Source organism: Myodes glareolus, chromosome 1 (genome assembly GCF_982192425.1).
Source record: "Myodes glareolus chromosome 1, mMyoGla1.1, whole genome shotgun sequence".
In the NCBI taxonomy this organism is placed as follows: domain Eukaryota; kingdom Metazoa; phylum Chordata; class Mammalia; order Rodentia; family Cricetidae; genus Myodes; species Myodes glareolus.
In genome coordinates this window covers 32,064,336-32,084,912 of record NC_142026.1, presented here as the reverse complement: position 1 = coordinate 32,084,912, position 20,577 = coordinate 32,064,336, and the positions used below count along the sequence as shown (strand labels likewise).

Below are 20,577 nucleotides of genomic sequence, written 5' to 3'. Positions count from 1 at the left end.
TTGCAGTTCTCAGCGTACCCCACAGACCGCAGGGATGGACAGTCTTCTCCATGATAATGGTCTCCCAGAAGCACTGTGGCCACTAGCTGCCCTTTGTGTATCTTCTATCTCCAAAGGGTGGCCCAAGACCATCCAAGAAATGAAAACTTGTCTTAGGCTTAGATGTGACCTAAATACTCCTAAGTGTTTCTGCTGCAGTGTGTATAACCCTATGGTGACATCACACACAGGTCTTTCCACTGAATAGACAGAAGCACTTTGTGTCTGCACTTCATGGTTTTGTATAAACACTGCTAGGACAGAAACAGCCACACCTTTGTGTTTTATAAATATAGTGACACTTGTTTGCCACTTGGTCAAATGAGGACAGACGGTTAGAAAGGACAGGACAGATGACAAACGAAGCTCCTTCTGACGGGGAAGGGATGGGGAAGAAGTTGCCTGGGTTTGAGCCATGTCTTGAAGGGAAAGAACAACTCGGAAGAAAGGCCTTTGCTTTTCTCCTGACAGGGCCAGCTCTGTCCTGAGCATTAATTCCCCTACAAAAAAAATGGCATTTGGGACAGGAAAGTAGAAATATCATCTGCGTGTCACTTTCTCAAGAGAGGAGCAAACCCACCTAGGCTCTCATGTCTTCCCTAATGTATTATTTCTCTTAATTACCTTGTAAAGGGAAGGGCAGGCTGGATGGATGGGGGGGAGTGCTTGTCACATTCAAACGAGCGGAATTCAAGATGGTTCTCTTTGGCCAAGAAGGAAGCCTTGATCTTGACTGGTACCAGCTAATAGCATCCACTAATAAGTAAGGTGTCTATGAATAGATCGAATCTTATCCGGCACTAGGGGATCAATAACCTGGGCGCACGGGGCTCTCCCGCTCTCCTCTGTACACGGGTCCACTCGGTGTCGCAAGGAGGCCATGTGATCAAGTCCATCTGAAGTTCGTTGCCTTTATTGAGTGTCTGTGGATTTATAGGCCGCAAGTGACACCTTCAGAGGCTTCTGTGCAGTGGCACAAGCTGCTTACTTTAGAACTGGGGAGAAATTTATGGCACTGCTGACATTAATGGAGGTGGCTGGATGACTGGGGGGGCTCGGCCGGAAACCCCTCCACCCATATATTTTTCATACTTGATGAAACACGGATAAATCTCTGTCCATGTGTCTGAGACGGTGAGACCCGTCGAAGCTCGGTGCCGGGCCTCGGGGGGAGATTTATCATTTGAGGAGTTCTGCTTTCTAAATCACTGTGAACTCCAGACTGGCCATTTGCACATTTGTATGAGAATTTTTGACAATATCCATAAATTTTTAATAGGCCCGCCCGAACTTTACCAAGCACACCACACCTCCTGTTTGTTAAGAGAAAAATACGAGGCCAGAGAGTTTCCCCTTCAGCCGTTCTGATAAAAGAGCAGGAAACCAGCACTCAATGTCCGTCATATTTTTAGTGAGAAAGACAACATTAGCCACTGAATAAATTCTATAAGAAGCTGACATTGCTCCCACATTTGTCCCATGTAAATTGTAGAGTTTCCAGAAGTCAAAGGAAACACAGCAATTGTCTCGTGGGCACAGGGTTCCTATTTTTAAAACAATAAACCGAAGATTTTGCAGAGACAGAAATGCCCTGATCCCCATGGAGATTTATTAATTTAATTTATTATTATTATTAGTGTGCATGTGTCCATGTCATTTTCCATTGTTACTATTATTATTATTATTATTATTATTATTAGTGTGTACCCATGCCATAGCACATGACTAGAGGTCGGAGGACAACTCTGTGTAGTGAGTTCTCTCCTTCTCCCTCCCCATGGGTTCCAGGGATTGAACTCAGATTGCCAGGCTTGGCTGGGGGTGGGCCTGAGAAAATAACTGTTGAGCTATCCAAGGGGATTTCCTACTTTACCCCATCCCAGGAACGACAGCTACCATGCGGCTTTCATCATTTCCAGTAAAATCCTGTTTATCGTACACCCCATCTCCCAGCTGCTCCCTGATCTGGTGTGAGGCTTTATGCAAAGCTCAGTTTATTGACGTCTTCACAGGCAGTCAGTGTGCTTGCCTACCTCAGTTTCCTGCATGCCGTATTATAGGAGTCTGTCACCATACCTGGTGCTAGAACTGTTCTTTCAAATCCTAAAGCAGAGAGGGGGCTGACAGCACAGACCTGTAATCCTACCTACTTGGGAGACTGAAACCAGAAGATCAGAAATTCAAGACCTGTTTAGGCCACAGAGTGAGTTCAAGGCCAACCTGGGCAATTTAACAAGACCTGGCCTCAAAATTAAAAAAACAAAAAGCAAAACATTTTAAGGTTGAGGATGTAGCTCAGTTGTAGAGATGTATGTTCTAAGATACGCAGAGTCATGGCCCTGGGTACAATTCCCAATACATACACAAACACACACATACACATCTGTGCATACCTCCACACACATATATACACACATAGACATATACAGTCACACATTCATAAACATATGCATACATATGCTCTCACACATGCACATACACATGTACACACATGTACATGCATGCACACATGCCTTGCACATATGCACACATGCATGGGCATATGCACACTCACACACATACATAGACACACACACACAGTACCCTTAACAGTCCTGCTGAAGGCCCCAAATTCAAGTATGACGTACTGTGCTCTCGTCAGAGTGTGTACTGGGCTCTCAGGCACCCTTTTGTCAGGGCTGTGTGATGTTCCCTCTTTCATAGGAACCCTAGCTCAGGAGAGCCTGTTCATGTTTTTCTGCTCTCAGAATTGTCTCTAGTGTTTTGCTAATCATTCTATGGATGATGGTAAAGGGGCAGAGAGTGGGCTGGGCTCACGTTGTTCAATCCTTGCTGTGCAGGATTAAATGGGCTTCTGTGGAGCCCATGACATCCTGTTTTGTTTTGATTGCTCACTTCCTCCTTGTTGGTACATCCAGAATTTCCGTGATCCATTCTGTTACTTCAGAAAGCACCATTGGCCTTTCCAAGAGATGAGCAATTAGAATACTAGTTATCTGTCCTTACAAATACAGTTACACAGCAGGGAAGTTGGACATTAATAAAGCCATCTGATCACTTCTGCTTGTGCAGAGAGAAAACATTTGATCAAGTTGAATGTCCCTGTCTTATCTTAAAATCTAAAACATGGGAAAAAAGGCCATAAACTGTAATGATATTTTGCATGACAAGATGAAAGCCAGGTGTAGAAAGACTATTTTATCTTCTACCTGATGACTTTCTCAGGGCCATAGACACTGTCTGGCACACCACACATACTCAGTGGGCGTATTGTGAATGAGGAGATGCAGGATGAATGGATGGATGAATCAAAGATGCCGTATCCTCAACAGAGACACACTTCATAGACGATGGGCACAACCTTTGTCCCTACCCGTAACTGGTACCGTGATATGAATGTGCGTTGACAACCAGGATAGCACAAGGGGAAGTAACAAGGATAAACGCTGTACAGAGAGTGGGAAACCACACTGTTAGATGACGGTGGACGACTTATGCAAGGGAACCCACAGAGCTCTGTGAAAATGAGAGCCGGCCATGAGGAAACAAAAGAATCCCTTGGATAGATGGAGAGGTGGACTCTGCTCCTGGCTAAATGGAAAGACGATGAATTGAGCCCAGGAGATTTATAGGGATAAAACAGTTTCAATTAAAATCCCAACAGGATTATTTGTTGAACAGGAAATATAATTATTAAAGTCATTAGGATTAAAATAAGAAGCAAGGACAACGAGGAAGAACAAATGACCATGTATTCTAAAGTACATTATAAAGAAAAATAAGATAGCTGCTTGGTGTTAATAAAGCATGAACGTAGATCAGTGAAGGAAGAGGGAGGCCCGGGAGCTGACAGATGTAGATGGGACAAGTAATTCCTGATAAATGCATTTTTAAAAGGGAGCCAGAACATAAAAATACAGTTACGGTAACTACATTGTTAGAGCTGACTGGTAACAGAAACAGAGAATTTAATGTCCTGGGAGAGATGCCACAGAAGCATAAATATTTTAAAATAAAATTGGGCAAACCCACCGCCAAAATGATGACGTCTATTTAGTATTAAGACTCTAAGTAAGGAGAGAACCCAGCCGAATATGACAGTTGGCCGTGATTACAAATTGTTTGGCTCTGCCGTTTATTTCATTTGACACATCATTCCTACTTGCTGTGTTGAAGAGAGCAATACTGAAGTGGATTAGAGAGCTCAACAGCTCGGCTCCAGGACACCCTCAGGCCTTCCCTGTCCCCAGGCATCTTCTGCTGTCACCTTTGCTCTTAAGCAAAAGGAAGGAGTGCTGATGGCCTCCATCAGCGGGTCTTTCCCACTAGGAGCCACATCATCGTTTCAGGAGCTGACGGGTGTTCGATGCAGTTCCAGCATCTTGAAAACACTCAGTGGGAGGAAGAACGTGGTGACCGTGCAGCATAGCTCTGTTCCCTCTGCTTAAAACTATGAGAACTTAGCTCCTGGAGCATGGTTCTTGCACAGAACGCCTGATGTTGAGGAACAGGCTGTTGTTAGCAGAGATGCCCGCCGGCTGTAACCTAAAGTGGCTGAGATGGGCTAAATAGGTCTGGGTAGGGCAGGGCAGGAAAGGCTGGCTGCTGCCTCCCCACGGGAGTCCAGTGTAGTAGCCTCTCTGCCTTGGAGCTGAGAGGTATAGGCGTGTGCTCTTTAATGCCCAGAAAGAGAAGCCAACAGTACTTACTGTCCAAGTCTCTCAGAAGCCAGGTAAATGTTTCATAAATATGGTATAAAATCCCCTGTGTAAAGACCGACCCTGCCAGGCCTGCTGGCCACAGCTGGAATTGGAGGCAATCTGTCTAGCGGTTCTTGGGCTCCAAGGTGCCTGGCCAGGGGTTCTTGTCTGAGACGGAGCAGGCTTGGGATGACACTACCACATCTGAGAGACCTAAGACAGGAGGATGAAGGCCAGGTCCTGAGGCCCCAGTCACAATGGAGGAAGAGTGGGGTTTGAGAAGTTGGGATCAAAGCACTGAGAGTCAAGCCCTGTGGTTGATCCTAGAAGAAGAAAAGGAAATGTCCAAGGCTACTGTCTAGAGCTTTCCCCACCCCGGTGGAGCTCCAGGGCACACAGCTTACAAAGCTAGAGTCTGGTGGCCTCCAGCAGGGATGAGCACCCCAGGCTCCCCCTTGGCTGGCTAGCTTGCTCTCTGGGTTTTTGTTTCTCAACATTCGAGAGGTGATTGATCATTTAGTGATGGAGAGGTGGCATTCATTCTGTTAAAAATATTAAATAATCTCTAAAATTTAGTGCTTTCATTTTCTCAATACATTTCAGGAAATGCATTAAGGAAACACATTAAGAAAACTAAAAGTTTTCTTTTGGGAAATTAATATTTGTCTTGATATAAGTGAAATACCATTTGCTGGGAAGGTCATTCATTCAGCAAATTATTTACCTCTTGTAAACTCAGGAACCTGAGTTCAACCCTCAGAATCCATGTAACAGACAAGTTAATGAGAAAGGTAGAGACAGGAGGTTCCTGGGACTCGCTGGCTAGCTAGCCTACTAGTGAGTTCCAGGCCAGTGGAGACCCTGTAACAACAAAGGTTGTCCTCCAGTCTCCACATGCATGCATACACATGCACACATATGAAGATGTACATGTAATAAATAAATACCCCTCAAAGTTGAAAAGCTTGCTTTAGAAAATATCATCCCTAATTAAATAGGTCAGTGTTTGCTTGTAGTGCTGACAAACAGTTCATCGAGAGGTGATTCATCGTTTATTGATGGAGAGGTGGTATTCATTCTGTTAAAAATATTAAATAATCTCTAAAATTTAGTGTTTTCATTTTCTCAATACATTTCAGGAAATGCATTAAGGAAACACATTAAGAAAACTAAAACTGAAGACTTGTTTTGCCAAGACAGCAACCATTTTCAAGCTTTCTGTTCCCATTAGCTGCCTTTGCTCCCTCGCCCCCCCCTTCTCCCTCCCAGCATCCCACCCTTTCCACCCCTTCTCCCCCGTGTTGTTCTGTGGACAAAGGTGAACCCATAGGTCTCATGCTGGTGGCTCTGGCACAAAGCTCTCTGCAGAGGTTCTTCCACCCGGTGGTTCTGACACCCACTTGAAGAGCCTTCTCTGGCCACGCCTGTTGTGGCAATTTGAGCTTGAATGGAAATGGGTGAGGAAGTGGGGAGGAGGCAGAATTCTGGAACAGCATGCTACCCGCTGCATGTCAGCAAGACAGTGCAAGTTGAAAGATAATCAGGGCTTTAGAATCATAGTTGAGGGAAAGCTGTAATTTTAATAATTATGCATAATCTCAGCATATTGAACATCTTGGAACTGTGCAGAAAATTCTGCCGCAAGTTCATTTAAAACTGAAAAGATCCTTGCCTTTATTAAACTGTTTTCTGGACTGCAGAGAGAGACTCCCAAAACTATTTGATGTTCCCCTTTCTTCATTCCACAGATCTGTGCCTCTACCAGATCTTTGGTTGGAAAGTGAGAGGAAAGTTACTGTCTTTGGTCAGCTTATGCCATGCAGTGGGGTTAGGCAGGACCTGTCTGACACTGTGAATTTGAGCAGATTTAAAATGAAGGAAGAAACCAGAAGGTGGCCAGATGCACCAGAGCTAGACACGCAGACAAAGGTCCCAGAGACAGGGTGAGGAAGGCTGGGTGCAGCGTCTCAGGGGGCCAGGGTCATTGGAGAAACCACATAACTGAAATCACAAACCAGGACAGCTTAAGGCCTCTTAAGAATAAAAGGGTTCCTGGTATCAACTGTCCCAGGAGAGCTGGAAAAAAGCTTATTCTAATGATATGGACAAGAATTCTGTTTTGAAAGAACTGGTGACCTTTGAGCAAAGAAGTGGCACAGTATGACTCATGTTTTAAAGGGGTCACTCCCCTGCCACCCACCCCAGGTGTCCACAGAACCGTGAGAAGAGACCAGCTCATGGTGTAAGCAAGTGTTTGGTGGCAGTGTCCTGGGCCTAATGCAGTGATGTATACCACTCACCCTTGACACATGCTAGGAAGGTAGAATGGAAAAGAGACAGCCGAGAATGACTCCAGGCCGTGCTCCATGGAGCACATCGAAACTCTACAGCAGGCAGAGGAAGAGTTTGGGGGTCAGAGTGCCAAGAAGGCTTGGGCTGCAGTCCCTTAATCTCGGAACTTCTGTGCTTCTGGGTGTTGGGTGGGTCACTGGTTCTGGGTCAGCACCAGGGAGAGGTGAGAGCCAGGGAGAGGTGAGAACTGGAGCTGCCATTGGAGCTGAGCATATGGATAGTGGGTCAAGATGTGGACTGGGTGAGACCACAGGCCGTGAGGGTGAACAAACAGAGAACCAGAGCCCTAAGACTGAGCCCTGAGCTCAAGGAAAGGGGTGAATGCAGAACCCTGGAAATGGAAGCAAAGTGAGATCATGTGAATTCATGGGGTGTGTGTGAGAGTTATGGGACTGGAGAGATGTCAGCCATTAAGTTTAAGAGCCTGTATTGCTCTTCCAAAGGACCTGAGTTCAATTCCCAGCTCCCACCTCAGCTGGCTCACAACCTCCTGCAACTCCAGCTACAGGAGATCTGACACCTCTGGCTTCCGAGGTACCCACACACACAGTATATGCTCACACAGATACACATACACACATAGGTAAGGGTGGGAAAGGACTCAACAGAGAGGATTGGGTTGCAGGGGTCAGTGTGAGAAAGGAGAGCTCACAGAGCATCCTCATCAAGAAAGGAACAGGAACTGTGCCCATCCTATATTTGACCAGCTGTCTCTGTGGAAGAAAGAAGGTACTCACCAAGAGAGGAAGAAACCTTGAGGGCGGTACAGAACAATGGACACAGAAGCAAGAGAACCTTTATAGAACTAGGACTCTGCCTTCCAACTGGCTAGTTTTATGTCAACTTGACACAAGCCAGTCTGGGAAAAGAGAACTTCAATTTAGAAAATATTCCACCAGATTGGCCTGTTGGCAAACCTGTGTTTTCTAGATTGATGATTATTGTGGGAGGGCCCAGATCACCGTGAGTGGTGCCACCTCTGGGCTGATGGTCCTGGGTTCTGTAAGAAAGCAGGGCAAGCAAACCATGGGGAGCAAACCAGTAAACATCACCCTGTTGTATGAGAGCCACTTGCTTATTCCTGGCTGCTCAGCCCCAAAATAATCACACAGAAACTATATTATTTGTAATACTGTTTGGCCAATAGTTTAGCATATTGCTAGCTAGATCTTACGTCTAGAATTAACCCATTTCCATTATTTTATATTTTACCACGAGGCTCATGGCCTACCAGCTGGCAGCTTGTATCTTTTTCCTCTGGCGGCTACATGATGTCTCCACCTTCCCTCTCTCTCTCTCTCTCTCTCTCTCTCTCTCTCTCTCTCTCTCTCTCTCTCTTTCCATATATATCTTTCAGCCTGGCTTTACTCTATAAGCCATTGGCCTAAAGCAGCTTCTTTTTTAACCAAGAAAAGAAACACATATACAGAAGGACTTCCTACACCAGCTCCTCTCCATGGCACCTGCATCAGCTCTGCTTCCAGGTTCCTGCCCTGACTTATCTCAGTGATGGACTGTGGTATGAAACTATAAGCTAAAATGAACCCTTTCCTCCTCAAGCTGCATATGATCCTGGTGTTTAATCACAGCAATGAAAACCCTAAGACACGGCATCATGATCAAATGCCCTTTAGAAAGCAGCAAACCCATACCAGGCCATAAGTTGTGTACTAGAATGCTGGACCCCAGCTGCCATAATGATGTCCTAAGTCTGAGTGGCTGAGGAGCAGGATTGCATTGTCTGGGTTCTGGGCAGGAAGCCCGGAGTGTCAGCAGGTTGGTTCTTTCTGGGGACTGTGAGATGGAGCCTTGTTTTAACCAAGTGCAGCTGCAAGAAACAAGGCCATATCCTGAGGTGCTGAGGTTAGGGTTTCAACGTAAGCATTGGTGGGGTCAGGGTCACAGTTCAATACTTCGCACCTGTGAGAGCTATCTTAATGGGGGCAGTCGTGCGTGGACAGTTCTCCCAGCTGGGTTCAAGGGGCGAGAGCTAAGGAAAGTGAGCATGCCGAAGGAGGGGCTGCAGGATTCTTGGGACGTCAGAGAACGAGGGGAGGGGGGAGGTGGGGAGGGGAGGAAGTATGGAAGACTAAGGGAGAAAGCACCTCAAGAAGTGTGGCCCCTGAGAAGGCCAGAGCCCAAAGAACAAAGCCAAGCCCTTAAGGACAGAAGTGTGTCTGAAGGAGGTGACAGGAAGGGGGTGGCTCGTTGATGGATGGGGTACCTGGCTGTAGGACTTGTCAAGATGCACCATCATTAAAAGGTCCCCACGCCAGTGCTCTCATCTGAAGCAATCAAATATTCCAGGTACGTGCCTACGGGTTCTCAGTCCCATGGGTGGGATGACTGCGTGTGTCCAGGTGTCAGCTTCCACCACCCCTAGGATCCAAGACTGCGTGGGGGGGGGAGTGTGCTATGGGGGTGAGGGTGGGGGCAGAGGCATAGGATTCCCCAAGACAGATACTTGGTTTTCCACCGTTAATCAAAAGTGTCTTGGTGCTGACACTGTATAATTTGAGGTCCTGACACTGTATAATTTGGGGTCTTCGGATCCGTCTGGGAGGGTGGTTCCTTCCAGAAGGGCATCCCCTGCAGTCACAGCTGTCAAGCCCCATAAACAATGCTAAAATTACCATGGAAGCCTAAATAGCATCCGCCGTTCTATCTTACAAGACCATCAGCCCTTCTGCTCTGTGGCTCTCACACCATGAGAGCTGCTCCTAGAGCCTAAACTGCTCAGGGACATGCAGAACATAAATTACAAGACATAAAGCACAATCATGAAGATGAATATATTTAAATTATTTTACAAAAGTTACTGTGAATTCTCATGTTAACACTTGCTATGAAAACTGATACATTCTAAAATTAAGAAGTAACACGCAAAATGGGATCGTGTGAATTTGGATTTTTCAGGGGAGGAAAAATGTAAGTCACAAGGCTGGAGAGATGGTTAAGAGCATGCATTGTTCTTCCAAAGGACATGAGTTCAGTTCCCAGAACCCATTTCAGGTACCTCACAACCTCCTGTAACTACAGCTACAGGAGACCTAACACCTCTCTCTCACACACACACAATACTCTAACACAGACACACATATATACACACAATGAAAAGTGTGTGTGTGTGTTTGTGCATGTGCGTGTGCCTGCATACCTGTGTGCTTCTAAATACACAAATACAACTTGGATGTATTACATCTATACAACTTTCCATCTTGTATGTACAAGATGGAAAGAGAGTCTCCATCTCTCTTTCCTCGAGGCAAGGTCTTACTATATTATATAGACAAGGCTGGCCTAGAACTCACGGAGACCCGCCTTCCTCTGCCTCCCAGATGCTATCTCTTTCCCTTTTATTCCAGTGTGGGATCACAGCCCCAGGGAGGATGCCAACAACATTTAGAGTGGGTCTTCCCACCTCAATTAAGCTAGCACAGAAACTCGAAGGCGACCCATCATCAGTCTGGTGGACCTTGAAGAACGAAGTGGACCACCATCTTCTAAATGAGCAGGGCCTGGCATTTTCAGCACACCCCGTCAGACCAGTGGCTCCGTGATGGAGGAGATGTTTGCTGAGATGGTTGATTCCTTATCGCAAGCCGCTGCCGCAAACTGCACTTGTCCAACCGCAATGCCGAGTCATAGCAGGATGTTCCTTCCAAGTTGCCTGGGAGACCGTCAGCACGGGAGACCGTCAGCACGGGAGACCGTCAGCACGCTCGTTCTCCCTGAATTTCTGGCTAGCGCACACCTATTGCCGCATATGGGAACGCGGAAGCAGAGCAGAGTCCCCAGCGAGAGCTCATTAAACCAGACTCCAGCCGACTTGAAGAGTCTAGGACTTTGGAGACTGTGCTTACTGCTCATAGAATTGTATCTATTCAAACATCAGCATGGTTGGTTCTTGTTCGTTCGCCACTCCTCTGAGCCTTTTGTGCAGTGTATGTCGATCGTACCTACCCCCTCCCCAACTCCTCCCAGGTCCACGCCCACTTCCCTACCCACCTGACTTCTTCATTTTCTCTTTTTCCTTCTGCTCTTCAAGGCGTTTTGCACTGCCCATACATTCTTGGATGTGTGGCCTTCCATTGGTGCATAGCCAACCTACCAGGGGCTACACTCTGAAAGCAATCTGACCCTCCCTCTCTATCATTGCCAGTAGCACTTTGGCTAGAGCTGGGCCTTCAAGACCACCCCGTCCCTCGACGTTGGGATTTGGGCTAGCCTGAGCTCACACAGGACTTGTGCAATGCTGCCGCCATCACTCTAAGCCCCCATGTGCAGCTGTCCCCTTGTGTCCAGAAGACGCTCTTTCCTTGTTGTCATGCGCTGCATCTCTCGATCCCCTCTTCCACAGTGACTCCTGAACCTTGGGAGGAAGGGAGCGTGATTTAAATGTGCTGTTTAGGGCTGAGCATTCTGCAGTCTCTTGTTGTCTTCACTTAGGCCGGATGTGGGTCTCTATGGGTCTCTATGTCAGTCGCTGTCCTAATTAAGGTTACTATGGCGGTGATGAAACTCCATAACCAAAACCAAGGTGGGGACGGGGGTTTATTTAGCTTATGTTTCCAATAGTCTGTTACCGGAGAAAGTCAGGACAGGAACTCAAACAGGGCAGGAACCTGGAGGCAGGAGCTGATGCAGAGGCCATGGAGAGGTGCTGCTTCCTGGCTTTCTCATCACATTGTTCACCATACTTTTTTTTTGTACAACCCAGGCTGGGCCTTCTCCGACCAATCACTAATTAAGAAAATAGCCTACAGGCCTGCCCCACAGCCTGATCTTATGGAGACATTTTCTCAATTGGTGTTTCCTCCTCTCTGATGACTCTAACTTGTGTCAAGTCGACTGAAAACTAGCCAGTGCCGTCTTCTACAAACAGAAGTTTCACGGCAATAGTTGAGAAATGTGCTAATCTGTGGGTATAGTGATAACTCATTAGGAATTGATTTGGTTCTGTTTCCATTTAGCAGAATAATAGTAGGAAGTTCTTCCCTGGGGCCTATGACCTGTCTAGCTGTAGGTTCTTGTCTTAAATAACGATGCTAGGTATGAGTTTCCTCTTGTGAAGCTGGACTTCCATGCAATCAGAATGTGGTCGGTCACTCCCATGACCCTTGTGCCGCTGGTGTAGCCATGGGTCTGCCTTGCTAGGCCACTGGTTACTGTAGCTCAGCATGTTCAGAGCTGGATAAGACTGGTGATTAATTTCTTCCCCTAATACTAGGGTTATTATTCTTAAGTGAAGTAAAAATACATATTTTAACATTTTCTGAATTTTAACATCTAATAGTGTAAATACCAAGAATGCAACTGTAGAAACAGAAATCCTTAGAGATCCTCAAAAATCGTTAAGTGTGAACAGAGTACCTTGAAGCAGAAGTCTGAGAAGCTGTTAAACATGGCCACCTCCTCCACGCTTTGGGCTCTCTGCTTCTGGGAAGGAAAGGCCCTAATTCAGCTGCTGAATTATATATGTGTAGTATATTTTCCTACACATGGAATAAGTGTAACACTTATGCCAAAGTCAGCCTCTCTTATAAATAATGACCACATCCCCCTTTGGTAATTCTCTACACTAAATTCTGCAGTCTGCTTTCTCTGTGGAGAAATTATGTGGTTAGAGAAAGAAATACTTGTTGGACCCTATCAAACATGGGGCCCCAGACTTCCTAAAACCTAAAGGTTTCGGACACTTTCTGGACATGTCGTTTGTTCAACTCCACCCTTCTGTTTAGTTTCAAAGTCCTGTGTTTACCCTAAATTTTAAACAGAAAGAAATGATTTGTGCTTCTGTCTTTGTTGAAACTAAACCACAAAGCATCTTGATATTAAAAGGAGGAGGGGAGACAGAGGAGGAAAAATAGAATCTGTCTAAGAGAGAGATATCCACTTCAGACTAACATGTCCCCAGGGGCAGGAAACCTCAGGTTGCTTGTCCCTATTCCTCTGCTACTCAGAGACTCTGCCAGCACCGGCACAGGGGTCCCCACCACCACTTACTGATATTCACGCACACGGGTTGGCAAGTGGGGCATTACCAAAGATACTCATCTCGCTCTCTTTCAAACTGCATTCTTTCTCTCTGCAGGAATTTAACGGGTACATTTCCAGACTACCCCAACCAAGAAGACGGAGGCTCAGCTATCATCTTCTCTAACAAGACCCCAGAACAGGTAAGCAATGCATGAGAGTAAAAAGTGGTTAAGCCACAGTCACATTTCCTTAGCCTTGGATGCAGATGGATTCGCAGTATATTATGTCTCCGTTATTTTCTTAGAATTACTTACATGACGCATCCCAGAGGGAATGTCATCACACCTCTCCTTTCTGTTTTGTTTCATGATCAATTCATTCTTTCTCCTGTCCAGTTTTGAAAAGACTGTGATGTCATATCAAGCCATTTTTCTTGTCAGTTCCTAGCAGTCTGAATTCTGGTTCCTGGTACCTCGCAATGCCTCCTCCGCCATCCCCCATCATCAGACCACGGACTCCAGCCATTCACTCCCCCATCTTCTGTACCTCAAGCTGCTCTCTCATGATCTCTGCATCTCAGGATGCTCTCTCCCGCCTGCCCACATCTCAGGATGCTCTCTCCTGCCTGCCCACATCTCAGGATGCTCTCTCCTGCCTGCCCACATCTCAGGATGCTCTCTCCTGCCTGCCCACATCTCAGGATGCTCTCTCCTGCCTGCCCACATCTCAGGATGCTCTCTCCTGCCTGCCCACATCTCAGGCGGCTCTCCCTAGCCCTAAGGTGACTTCTCTCAGATCTAATGTTTCCTTCGCAACTCTAACAAATGCAATAAGATTTTAAAACAGACAGTTATAAATACTTGAAGCATCATTTTATTGTTTTTACATTTTGGGTTATTTTCCTAGAAAATGCAGTAATCTCAACATGAAATCATTGACAGATACACAGTTGTCTAGAACTGAAGAGGTAAAATTTGACTGGGGTGGTAAGAGAAGCCTTAGTTAGACCAAGAGATTGCTGGATCATTTCCCTGAAGACTCAATAAAATAGAAGTATACGTTGTCCATTAATCTCAATCTTTGATGCAATTTCAACCAAAACCAAAATCATTTTCATATTGACAACCATATTTTCAAGTTTGTATGGAAGAATGCAGGGACATCTTCAAAAAGGGTTTGTAAAAGAGTCCTTGACGGTGGTGATGCCACAGAATTAGGGAAAGAGTAGAAGATGACGGGCTCAGTAGCAGCACGTTCACTCACCAAGAAAACGTTCTATGCCAGCAAAGACATGCAGATTACCCCTGTCAAGATCAAGCAATCTGGGCAAACTCACAGTTAATAAACTGTGGTTCTGAAAGTCAAGTCACAGAAGCCAACTGCCGAATAATATGTTCAGAAGCCAATTCAGACACAGATGAGAAGTCGGTCATCCTAACGGTCCCTTTCAAAGGTGGGAGAATGGAGCAGCAGGTGAAGAGAAGGCCAGGCCCTCTTTTGCAGAATTCACTACATCCGTAGACTCCCCTGACTTTGCAAAATATATTTCTTTTGCACTGCATATTTACATGTTAAAAATATTAGTCTGCAAATTGCCAGAAGAAATTGCTGGAATATTTAATAATCAGAAGGGTGGGGGATAGCTTTGAAAGCATGTTGCCATAGGCAGGAATCATACAGAAGACAGGCTGATATAACTGACTGCACAGATCCCAAGCAGTTAAAAATGGCACCATCAGTGAAGTTAGAGTTCCGAAAAACTAAGAAAAATGTTTGGTGGCATCTCTGATGAACAGTTCGTTCATATTTAAAGAGTCCTTAGAAAATAATAAATCATCTCCATAGAAAAGAAATGAACAGAACTTTTTTAAAAAGTTTTAATCATTGGCAAAGACCTTTCAATATCAAACAATTTTGCTGTGTCTCTTTATCCACACAACTAATAAAAATTTTAAGTTAGAAAACCAGCTTGGTGTGCCTGTAGGAAAATGTCACTCTCAAACACTATGGTTGGGTAAACTCATTAGCATGGCATTTCTTGAGGGGCATGGACCAAGTTGACATCCAGAATTTCAATATGGATGCTCTCTGCCCTAGGGACACCAATTTGAAGAATTTATGCTGCAGGAAGTAACTAGGCAGGTTGACAAAAGTTAGACATGGCAGCCTTTGTCAAATAGGGCAAATAGTAAGGACCTTAGGCTGGTTATGGGTAGCCTCTGCCACAACTTAGCACTTCCATGATAGCAAGAAGGCAGCCATGATGGTATGTAAGTGATGGGGCTGTGCAGATCTTCCCTGAGTGCCATACCTCATTACCCCTGCCATGCCTGAGTATAAAAGTTGGTCAAAATTGGTCATGTCTGCCTTGTTTATAGTATGGATGAAGAACACCCAGGGGGAGGCGTTGAAATAGTCTCTGTACCCGAGGCTAGCCTCACATTCATTTTGTATCAAGGATAACCTTGAACTTCAGATCCTTCTGACTTCAGTCCCTAGGTACTGGGGTTACTGGTGTATATCACTACATGCACATGTGGTGTTAAAGATAGAACCCAAGGTGGTTTCATGCATGCTGGGCAAGCACCCTTACAGCCGGGTGACATCCCCAGCTGTTTTGTTTGGTTGGTTTTGGTGTTTTGTTTTGTTTTTAAGATCTATATTAGTTTATGTATATGAAGGTTTTGCCTGCATATATACATATGTATACATATACGTGTGTGTACACCTCTTGTGTGCCTGTAGAGGCCAGAGAAGAGGGCATTGGATTCCCTAGAGCTGGAGTTACTGATGTTTGTGAGCCACCATGTGAGTGCTGGGGACTGAACCCAGGTCCCCTACAAAACCAATCAGTACTTTTAAATGCTGCATCATCTCTCCTGTCCCCCCAACCCTCCAGTGTTCTTATGAGGATCTAAGTACCTGGAGCATCATGCAGTGGAGTACCCACTCTTAAGGTCAGGGTCGGAGACTTCACACCAGCCCCTAAGGCAGACTGCCCAATGTGTGCCCCATTGCCTATGGGGTCAGGTGTAGGGTTCCTCTTCAACCTGGCATGTTTTGGCTGAACATGTTCTGAAGCCAGCATCATTCCCATTCCTCCATACCACACTCTGGCCCTCCCCAGAATACTGTAAGCATGCAGTACCAGCACTGTTACCAGGCAGTTTAGCAGGCCTTGCCCTAAGGGACCATCACTTTAACTCTGTTGTTTCTTTTCTTTCTTTCTTCCTCGTGTGTGTGTGTGTGTGTGTGTGTGTGTGTGTGTGTGTGTGTGTTTAGATCTTGCCCTACCGCCAAGTCTTCAGGAACAAGCAGGGTCTTGAAAGTCAGACCAGGGCAAGCAGCCAAACATGCTTCACTGTAGTTTAGAGAGCAGTGATTATGGGATTAAGAATGTTGGTGGAATGTCTCAGTTGTCCACAAGAAACATGAAAAAGAGGAGCTGACTCTAGTCAAACTAAAAACAAACCTGAGGGCGCCTGGTTAATGCATTCCGGTAAAGCAAAGGGGACCACAGAGCAGCTTGACATTAAATGACAGATGATGGAAAGCGAGAAAAGACCAGCAATTATAGACTGCATTCCACCCAAGGCTGCATCCGCAGCCTGAGCCTGCCAGTCTAGAGATGGAGATCAGGCTGAAGCTTCCTGCCTGGACCCTGCGTCATCAGATGAGAGAGCATGCATCAAGTCCTGAGTTCAATTCCCAGCACTGTGGGGGAGGGTGGAATACTGGCTCACTAAAACTAGCAGCATACTAAAGAGGTAAACCATGGTAATAAAGTGGCAATCATTTCATAATGCCACAGCACTTTGAGTTGAAGGTATATGTGAACGCACTGCATCATGGGAAGTAGACTGAAGAAAAGAGCCTGAACTTATCCAATGGATGTGGAAGGGCCGTTTCCAAACCTAGGATCTCTCTTCTGATACTAAAAAATAAAAATCTCTGTTAAGTACTTGGTCAGTGGGGTCCCAGTGACACCCTCAAACATTACAAACCATTTCTATTGCTCTCCGTTACCCTCCAGAAGGTGATGGTGAGACCCTATTGCTGCAGTTAACTACACACTTGAGTCACAGGGCATGGAGAAATCAATCTGGTACGGACTTGGAAGTTTCATCCTTGCTGGCTAGATTTCATAGTGCCAGAAGGTTCTATTTACAGTACTGAGGGAGGAGAAAGTATTCAGCCATCTTACCCAGCTGTGAACCCCACGGACTGACTGCCCTTGCAAGATAGGCCCGCTGGTGCAATAGTGGCATGGATGTTCTAGACGTAATCAAATACTTTCTGATTAGAGTAAAGCCTTCCAGGAGACATAATTTGTTCTTGGACCCTAAACCCATGGCTGGGTGGGTCATCGGCCATAGGAAGAACCTACTACTATTATTTTGCTAGATGGACAGAGTAATAAACTGCTCAGGATCATTGCAGAAAAGGAAGGGGAAAGATCGTAAGAGCCAGAGGAAGAGGATGTCCACAGAGAAACATTATTTGATGGACATGACAGCAAACCAGAGCAGCTGTGAGTGCGTGCACAAGGCCTGAACAAGATCAAACCAATCAAAATCCCGGCATGGACAGGGAGGGACTTACGAGATTACATTCCTAGCTAAGGAGTTACTGGAACTTGGTGGCTGCTGGGGAAGGGAAATTCATGTTCTTCAGTGATGTGACCCCTGAGAAGACTACCTATGCTTCAGCAGATGGTCCTGCACCCACCAATGCACATACAGGAAGTGCTAAGGGGACTCAGTGTCTGTCTGTCCATCTGTTTTAAATAGCAAATACCTGAGGCTGGGAGGAAATAGTGGATAGGATAGGACTTGGAGGAGTTAAGAATGAGGGTGGATTTATCTAAACACATTATATGCATGCATGAAATTCTCAATAAAAAATTGAAGTCAATGAACTTGAAATATATCCACCCTTCTTTAACGTAACAATGAATTTCTATCTTGTTTTGAAACCCAATGTCATGCCTAATTAAATTCATGAGAAACAGTTCCGCTAATGGCAGAAACACATAGGAACGGCTGTTACACCACCATTATCAAACATTGTTCTATATGAACTGCTGTGCACACTCAGACAAGACAAAGGGCAAGACACAGAAATTGGAGCGGGCAAGGGATTGTGTCCTGCAGATGTATCCTATATGCAGAAACAAAGAGGATCCCCTGAAGAACTGAATAGCATGAAGGCTGAAATAGTAGTCTTACACTGTTAGCGAGCAGAGCAGTGGGTCTGTGTGTGCAAACACTGGTGGAGAGAAAACATCACAGAAACCACATGCAGCACCAACACCACCATAAAGATGCAGTGTCTATGGTAAACATGACAATGATGGCGTGCTCGAGAGTTACAGGCAAGACCATGGTGGGGGCTGTCCTTTGTTTGAGATGATCACCACCACAAACCCCCACCTCTGCTGAATATTGTTCTATAGATATAATTGATCCAAAAAAATCCCCATAGTATTATTATTTGTTGGGGCCTTGAGGAAGAGAGGGGAATTAGGGTGACTGCTCTAAGCTTTGGGCAGAAAACAAATAGTCGGGGACACTCAGTCAAACCTTGTTGGGGGAGGCAGCTTGTTCATTTCCCAGCTGCCCGGAATCCCAAAATAATCACACAGAAATCTGTGTTAATTGCAATATTTTTTGGCCAATAGCTTAAGTGTATTTCTGGCTAACTCTTACCTCTTAAATTAACCCATTTCTATCAATTTGTGAAGTGCCACATGGCTGTGGCTTACCAGCAAGGTTCTGGTGTATCTGTCTCCTGTGGGCAGCTACTTGGCTTCTCCCTCACTCCACCGATTCTCTTTCTACGTCTCTGTTTAGATTTCCCACCTGGCTTTACTCTGTTAAGCCATTGGTCGAAAGCAGCTTTATTCATTAACCAATAAAAACAACACAAATACAAAAGGACTTTGCACACCAAAACCTCATGCAAAAGTGACCTGTGGGGAAAGAAATCAACTCTTCCAGATATTAAAACATTCATTAGGAGCCAATTGAAGTGGGCAAATGCTGAAAAGCTTTAGCTTCCATATGCACACACTTGTATACACACACGTGCACACACACACATGCACACACACATACACACACACATACACACACAGAGTCATCGTCTGGGTAGAAAACAGAGCAGGAGAAGTCTTCAGGTTGAATTACTTGGGTTTAAAATGTGACAAGACTGACATGCCCTGCTGCACTGACGGGCTGGGGAAAGCATGGCCTCTTCTAGTGTTAAAGCAACCCCCCCCCCGAAAAGTGTGTAGCTGTGGAGAGAGGTGTCTGACCTCCAACCATCCCTCCTCCGAGAGTGAACAGACAGCTCCTCCTGACAAATCCTCCTCAAGGTAGGTGGCTGCTTCCAGCAGGGTTGGAGCCCAGCAGGATGGGGAAACGGTCCTCCTCCTGATCATGGTGGGTGAGGTGCTATGATCGTTTTTGGTCTTTTCTGTAGGTTATTGAGGATATTTTAGCCAATCAAGAGGAAGAAGAAAAACTCAAGAAGAAAAAGAAAAAAGAGGAAAAGAAGGAGAATAAGCCCAAAAAAAGCAAAAAAGAGAAGGAGAGGAAAGGCAGTACGAAAGAAAAGACTACAAAGGTAAAGAGTGTGTGGAAGTTTTAGAAGTCTGACTCTGTCCTCCTTCTGCCGGGCTCTCGGGCGGGGGGTAACCTCGGGGCTACTAAGGTTGCCTTCGGTAGCATCAGAGTTCATTGCATTCTAGGTTGATCAGCATCCCGTCACAGTCTTTCCTCTATTTTATAAATATCTACCAGGATAACTGTCAATGTGGACAACTCAGTCAGTTTGTGCAATTTACATAATTATCCCCCCAAATTAAACCATCACGCTTGTGGCAAGCTGCTTGGCAAGCTGAGGAGTCGCCGCCGTGAAGTGTAAATAATCCTGTCTTTGTTATCCCATGCGTGCTCATTTGAATTCATCAGAAACACTCACTGCGGGTGTGCCTCAACAGCATACCTGTAGAAATCACCAATAAAGTGTAAGCAGCTAGCTTTTACCCCAGGGGACAGTTGGGTAAAAAGATATTAGCCTTGCCTTATTTGTTTTAATTACATACTGTCCTAGTTTTATTTCTCTTGCTATGATAAAACACTCTGGGGGAGGGGGAAAGCAACTTAAGTGAGAAAGGGTTTATTGCACCTCACGACTCCAGTTATAGTTCATCATAGCAGGGAAGTCATGGCGGCATGGCAGGAGCTTAAAGTAGCCAGTCACAGCTGTCGAGAGCGGAGAGAAATGAATGCGTGCATGTTGCATGCCTGCCTGTGCTCGGCTTCATTTTTCCACTCAGACATAGTCACCTCTCTCTAAAGAATTGAGTGCACACAGTGAGCTGGTTCTTCCAAACCTTGGAGAGACTTCATCTTAGAAATGACTGATTACCTTTTAACTACCTGCTATTAGTTAAAAGTATGCTCTTTCCAAAACATCACACAAGCAGAAAGCCGGACACTCT

General features: G+C 45.5%; 1 protein-coding gene across 1 annotated transcript in view; it reads left to right on the top strand.

Annotated features, from left to right (window-relative positions):
- The window catches only part of Drc11 (dynein regulatory complex subunit 11), a 116,014-nt gene that overhangs the window by 34,267 nt on the left and 61,170 nt on the right, over positions 1-20,577 (top strand). The window contains exons 7-8 of the mRNA XM_048441795.3: positions 13,186-13,270; positions 19,554-19,697. Of these exons, the coding sequence (XP_048297752.1) occupies positions 13,186-13,270; positions 19,554-19,697 (229 nt within the window). The remainder of the gene's footprint in view (positions 1-13,185; positions 13,271-19,553; positions 19,698-20,577) is intronic.